General features: G+C 52.6%; 1 protein-coding gene across 1 annotated transcript in view; it reads right to left on the bottom strand.

Moving 5' to 3' along the window:
- ALPK3 (alpha kinase 3) overlaps positions 1 to 2,008 on the bottom strand; it is a 32,732-nt gene extending 30,724 nt beyond the window's left edge. The window contains exon 1 of the mRNA XM_036389985.2: positions 1,830 to 2,008. Within this exon, the coding sequence (XP_036245878.1) occupies positions 1,830 to 1,972 (143 nt within the window). The 5' untranslated portion in view covers positions 1,973 to 2,008. The remainder of the gene's footprint in view (positions 1 to 1,829) is intronic.
- Positions 2,009 to 7,028: the final 5,020 nt, after the last annotated feature.

Below are 7,028 nucleotides of genomic sequence, written 5' to 3' on the forward strand. Positions count from 1 at the left end.
TGCAGCCATGGGCTGGATTTACCATGCCTGAGGCACAGCCTCAAGGGCTGGTGCAGCCAGGAGACACCAGGAGCACTGCCTGCATGGGTGCTGCACTGCTCCTTGCCTGCTCCAACAGAGGAAACTTTGGGACTCCAGCTGGGAACACTGAAGGTATTTCTTGCTGGATGGATGAACTCTCCTTTATGGTTAAACTGATTAAAGCTGCAATTGAGAGTAGTCAAGGAAAACAAAAGTTAAGCTGTAGGCAACCCAAACACCTTAACATCTTCCTTATTAAAACCCCTCTCTGCTTCTAATCTGCAGAATGGAGTCACTGGGCTCAGTTAAGAGATTTCCAGTTCCTGGTATGATCTGAGGCCACAGGCTGTGGACCCTCTATGGACATTTGGTGGTGCTGAAGGTGTCACTGTGTGCAGCCATCTGTGATTAGCTCACACCCCAGCACGACATGATACCCTCATAGAGGAACTGAATTTAGGCAACTTCACTTTGGCGTTACCCCAGTTTTAACACCTGATTTCCAAGCAGCACTTTTTTATCTCTTTTGGTCCTGCATTTATTTTTATGAATGTCTGACTCCTTGAGGCATCAATGCTTGACACGCTAGAAATGGATTATTTATAAACCATCAGCAGGGAAGAGGCACACTCATTTGGAGAGCTCATAGACTGAAGAGCATTCCCAGCGAATTCAAAGCAATTTCAAGGCTTTTTTGAGTGCCTCACACAATCACCGACACCTTGGGCGCTGCTGGCATATCACCCTGTAATTCTGTGTTTGCTAACCTCAGTCAGGCTCAGCTGACAGCATGTTTATCATACCTTCCCCCTGCGAACAAAGCCTTATTCCTACCCCAGACCCTGTGCTGGAGGCCATTCCTGACCCAGGAATGCTGATCTCATTGCTGTTCAGTCCCTATCTACAGTGCAGAAATGCCTTTTTGACAATAAGATAAGGCACCCAGCGGGCCCCTCGCTCTGTCTGGCGAGGCACTTCACTACAATGAAGGCAGGGAGGTCAGTGCTGTTCCCTGAGTTTAACTGGAGACACTGCTGCTTGTCAGGATTTCATAAAAACTGCTTGGAGTGAGCCTTCACTGGGGTCTGCAGCTTTCTCATGAGGGGAAGAGGAGAGGCAGCACCGATCAATCTCTGGTCTCTGGTGACCAGAGACAGGACCTGAGGGGCCAGCATGAAGCTGTACAAGGGGGGATAAAATAGATTAGATTATTGGATATTCAGAAAGGGTTCTTCACTCAGAAGGTGGTGGGTCACCAGAACAGGCTCCACAGGGCAGCAGTCATGGCCCCAAGGCTGCCAGAGCTCCAGGAGTGTTTGGACAACCAGCTCAGGCACAGCACGGGATTCTTGGGGTGTCCTGTGCACGGCCAGGAGCTGGTCTCGATGATCCTTGTGGACAGGACATTCCATGATTCTATTCTATGATTCCACCACCGCTTTACACACCCGCTCAGCCACATGCAATGCGCCATGACCACAGGCCCTGCCCGGCAATAGCTTCGACACCGCCAGCTCTCTTTGGGGAGGCGAGGGACTGGGCTACAGCAGCTCCTCTGAGAGCCCGAGCCATCGCTCGGTTTTCTCCCCTGGGGACGGCCAGGCCCGTTGTCCACACCACTTCCAGCCGGCTCCCTGCGAGGCCTCGCTGCTCGGGTGAGGGCCAGCCCGGCCTCCCCGCTGCACGCCCGGCCGGCCCGGCCCGCTCCGTCCTCCGCCAGCCCCGCGCCCGCCGTCACCCGCACCCAGGGCAGCGGCCAGCTCGGGCACAGCCCCCACAGCAGCGCCTTCCCCGGGGCCGGCGCTCACCTGTTCTGGGGCCGGATGCCCAGCAGGTAACTCCGTCGGTCCGGCCGCGAGGCCCAGGCCGCGCTCTCGGCCTCCTCCGCCCCGTCGATGTGGCTCGTTCCCCGCCCGTAGAGGCCCGCCAGGGCCCTGCGGGTCGAGCTCATGGCCGGAGTGCGGCTGCCGTGCCCCGCGGCCGTCGCTGCCCTCCCTGTCACTCACGGCCGCCGTTTATAGACCCTCCGCACATGCCGCTGTCAATCGTGACGCGGCGGCCGCTGCCCGGCCTCCCCGGGCCGGCTGCCCGGCCTCCTCCTCCTCCTCCTCCTCCTCCTCCTCCTCCTCCTCCTCCTCCGCCATCGAGTCCAGCTGTCCAGCTTTTGAGGAAGAAGTGAACTTTTCCTTATAATAACTGCCTCACCACGGAGGATTTCTCACACCTCAAAGATCTCTCTGGTGACCACCACTGACAGAACCCGGTGGTTCTATCAGCGTCGAAGTTGTGTCAGGTTTTCACTGAATATCAGGAAAAGGTTCTTCCCCAGAGGATGGCTGGAAGTGAACTTTTCCTTATAATAACTGCCCCATCACAGGGGATTTCTCACACCTCAAAGATCTCTCTGGTGACCACTGATAGAGCCTGATGGTACAGCATTGAAGTTGTGTCAGGTTTTCACTGGATATCAGGAAAAGGTTCTTCCCCCAGAGAATGATTTGGCACTGAACACACTCTCCAGGGAATGGTCATGGTCCCAAGGCTGCCAGAGCTCCAGGAGCTTTTGGACAACATTCTCAGGCACAATGTGGGGTTCTTGGGGTGTCCTGTGCAGGGCCAGAAGTTGGACTTGATGGTCCTTGTGGGTCCCTTCGAGGTTATTCCGTGATCTCTCAGGATCAGCTCCAACATCCTCCACTTCCCTGCAGGCACAAGGCTCCCACCGTGGCTGGCTGCACCACTCAGCATGGGCATGGCAGTCACACCCTCACAGCAGGATCTCATGACTTGGCAGCCTGTTTTTTATCCCAGAATGCCCAAGAGAAAGTCTGTGATGGTATTTATTCAGTCTCTGTAAAAAAATACAGCACAAAGGACAGTTGTAAAAGGTGGATACATGTCACAAACAATTACTAGCTGTGATTTAATACCAAATGAAAATATAATAAGTAATAAAATGGACTTATTTTCTTGTACTACCTTTCTCTTGCCTGTCAAGTTGTTGCATCATGTGCTGCAGACATGTCACTGATGGCACTGCATCCCTCCAGCACTGAAATGATGGATGGAGCAGATTCACTGTGGATTAGCTGCCTGCCCATGGCTGCACAGCAGTGATTGCAGCAGGAGCAGCAGAGAAATTATGGCAAATTGCTCCATTCCAGGAAATACAGCATGATTAGAGCTGATCCTCCTGGGACAGGAGAGGCAGCAGATGTGGCAGCAAGCAGCAGGTGATGGATCCATTGGTGCAGGACATTCCTGATTCCTTTTCCTCAGCAAATACTGTGATTTGGAATGTGACTTTGGATAGGGACTGGCACCAGGGTATGCACAGACACCCAGAGTGTGTGCATCACCTATACAGGTGACACAACAGTGGCAGGTGGTCACATTATCAGGCGTGTAAATTGCAGGATTTGTGATACCAGAGAGGATATTTGATCTTGGCAAATGCAAAGGAGATGGACCTCCTAAGACATTTGGGTGTGGTGCTAGGAAATATGGAGAAGGGTGGTCCCAGAGGGCTGACTGAAGGCCTCACCTTCACCAGGTAGTGAAACAGCAGATGAAATTGCATAAAACAAATAGAACATGATCCATGGGGGAAACCACAATCCTAATTTTCAATAGGCAGCAGTGAGCTCTGTGTGAGCTAACATCACTTAGAAATAATCCATCTCAAACAGAAACAGCAGATGCCCAAAAACCCAAATGCAGAACTCAGAGAGGGCAGCAAAGATGAGCCAAGGTCCAGGCTGCTGCTGCATGAAGGGTAACTGTGTGGACTGGGACTCTTCAGCCTGGAAGAAGCTACTGAGGTGCCCATGACTGAGAAATACACAGCTAAGAGGGACAAGGAGAACAAGTCAAATTAGCAGGAGGCAAAATAGTGAAAGGGAGATGCTTCCTCCCTCCCCTTGGCTTTAGGCTACTCCCACACATGGCTGTGGCTGTTCAATGTCAACAGGGATTAATAAAATCCACAGGACAAATCTGTGGAAAGAAAATCTCCCGAGGTTTATGCGCTATGAAGATATAACCTTCAGTTCAAGAAATGTTTGAGCCTGCATAAGAATATTCAGTGTGTGTGTGCCCTGATCTCACACCCTTTGCTCTGCTCTGACTGCTGCCCAAATGTGGGAGGCAGGATGCTGGGCTGGGAGGACTCAAGCTGGCATTCTCCTGATCCCATCCCTTTCTCTGGAAAGAGAAAGAGGATTTTCAGGTCCCACAACTTCAGGAAACCTGAAGTCCCAACATATGAATTACACATTATTTTACCATGAGCCCATCTCTTGGCATATTGATCTGGTAGAACAGAGCCCAGAGCAGCTAAGAAGGGGATCCAGTACAGGTAGGTTTCTGCTTTGGGCCTGGAACTGTGCCTGATTTCAGATTCCCAAATACAGGAAAGACACTAATATGCTGGACCAAGTCCAGTGAAGGCCACCAAGAAGACTGAAGGAGCTCATAGGAGAAGAGGATGAGAGAAACTGGGGTTTAGGTTTCAGGGAAAGGCTAAATGGAGATCTCCTTGTTTTCTTCACTACCTCATAGGAGGGCACAGACTCAGAGGTGCAGAGTGATGGAATGAGAGGCCAAAATGCAAATGGCAAGGAGGAAAGTTCTGATTAGATATTGGGAAAATTACTTGCCCTGTGAAGGGAATCAAGCAGTACCACGGGGACCCAAGAGACAGGCACTCTCCATTCTGTGAGACAGTTGACTATGGATGGGACAGGGTGCTGAGCAGCTGATTGACATCCTGCTCAGAGTGGGGGGCTGGATCAGAGACCCCCAGAGCTCCCTTCCCACCCTGGTCATGCCATGGTTTGGTGCTGCACCCTGTCAGTGGAGAGAAGCCTGGATGGTGAGCGCAGAAAGAGCCTGCTGTGGTGTTTGATCCTCCCCCTGACATGCAGGGCTTATATTCCTTTTCTGCCCTTTCAAGCTCTGAATGGTTCCTGTGCCTGTTGCCTGCTGAGACAGCTTCCTCTCACAGCATCTGCTCTCCCGTCAGTCTGCTCAGAGAGTGACAGTGCCCTCTGCTCCTGGCTCCGGGGGAAACGCGTTCAGCTGCTGGAGCCTGAGCCAGCCAGAAACGAGCCTTCAGAGCTCGTTAGCAAAGCTTTCTTCCTCTGCCTGCAAATCCAGCACCGACTCACACAGGCACAGATGTTTTCTCACTCCTCTTGCACAATTTATCCTTCCCTTTCCCATCCTGCACCCTTAAGTTCCTCCCTTTCTAAAATGACAGGCTTCTTCCTGCACTCCTGCAACAAGCTCTCACCTCTGGTTCTTCCCCAAATATTAACAGGTGGTGCCAGGGAAGGGCTCTGACAGAGCATGAGCACAATGGGCTTCCTGAGGAGGTATTTGAAGGTGGATTCTTTCTCTCAAGCCTGCAGAAACAGTCCACAGGGAACACAGCAACCTCCAGCTGTTTGAAGAGATTCTGCATCAGCCAGAAGTGTCATCTTTAGCTATGGGAAAGTGCTGGGGTTAATTTAATGATCATTTTTATTAGCTACGTGTGTCACATAGATAATAACTCTGCAGGATACATGTGCCACAGAGCTGCTGGCACATACTCAGCCAGAACCTTCATTTTCAATCATTTATAGATATATTTCCAAATGCCTAGCTGGACCCTGGAGAAAATAGGAAAAAGAAGGGTCTGTGTGACCTCAGACAGCGGGTGAGATGAACACAAAGGAAGATCCTATAGCTTTCCTGTCTTTGCAGTGTAACTATCCCATTCTGCACAAAGGAAAGGACATGGAGGGAGAAAGTCTTTCCTCGATCCACCAGTTGTGTTGGGTTTGGCTTTTTCCTACCACCTTCTTCCCCACCTGTTATAAAAGAAAAGCAGCATTTAGAGATGCATCCTCCAGCCTTGCTTAGTCCCTCTGGCCCTGTGGCACAGCTCAGCCTTGCCCTGGGTTCCACAGGGCATGGATCCACAAAGCACTTGGCCACAACTGCTTCTCTCTGCCATCGTGATGCCTCTGTTTGTGCCCTTCTATGCTGCCTCCTGGGAGAGACATCCCTGATGGCCTCGCTTTTCCTTGCTCAGCCCATAGCTACAGGATAGAGAAATTTCAGCAGCAGAGTGAGAGTTTCTCACAGCTTCCTCTCTAACTGGTCCATGGGCCCCCCATGCTGAAGTCCTGGTCTCCGGGGAGCCTGCTTCCTAGGACTATTAACATAGGGAGAAGCAAATTTGCAAATTTGACTGCCCTGAGTTCATTCCTCTGAGCTTTGTGTCACACTCCCATCCCAGTCACTTCAAGGTTCTTTGGGAATGACAATCAGTCACTCCCTGGCCACTCTCTGTCCTCCCTAGCCACCATTTCCAGCTAATTTCCTTGTAGCCCTGATGCCTCTGGAAAGGTGATGAGTATTGGCTTAATGAGCCTGACCTGGCCCTAACCTTGCAAGTGCAGGTCTCGGCACAGCGCTGTGGACTCCTGCACGCTTCCCTTCTTTCCCAGAGGGGCTTGTGCAACCTCCGGAGGGCTGGCCCAGCGCCACTTCCCCAGGGCCGTTCGTGATGCCCGGCCCAGCTGGCGGGGACTTCTCGGAGGAAGGGGGTTCTACACACCCACCCCTGGGAGTGCTGGCTCCACCATGAACCTTGCGGGCCGTGCTCCCCAGGAGAGACGTGAGTGCGGCCCTGGAGCCTGGGGGGTGAGGGCGGTGGGCATGGGGCGACAGTGGCTGCGGGGATGAGAGCGTGGGTGATCATGGGGGGACGGACAGGGCCACCTGTGGGGACACGGCGAGGACACCCGTGGGGATGTGGGTGAAGATGGCTGTGGGGATGAGGTCAAGGACACTGGTGGCGAGGGAGGTGAGGACACCCGTGGGGATGTGGGCGAGTATACTCATCAGGGGGTGGAGGACAGTGTGGGGGGGACATCTGTGAGGAGAGGGGCAAGAATACCTGTAAGGAGTGGAGGGGGGACTATGGGGAGGACAGTAGTTGATGTCACCAGTCAGAA

Source organism: Molothrus ater, chromosome 13 (assembly GCF_012460135.2).
Source record: "Molothrus ater isolate BHLD 08-10-18 breed brown headed cowbird chromosome 13, BPBGC_Mater_1.1, whole genome shotgun sequence".
Lineage (NCBI taxonomy): Eukaryota > Metazoa > Chordata > Aves > Passeriformes > Icteridae > Molothrus > Molothrus ater.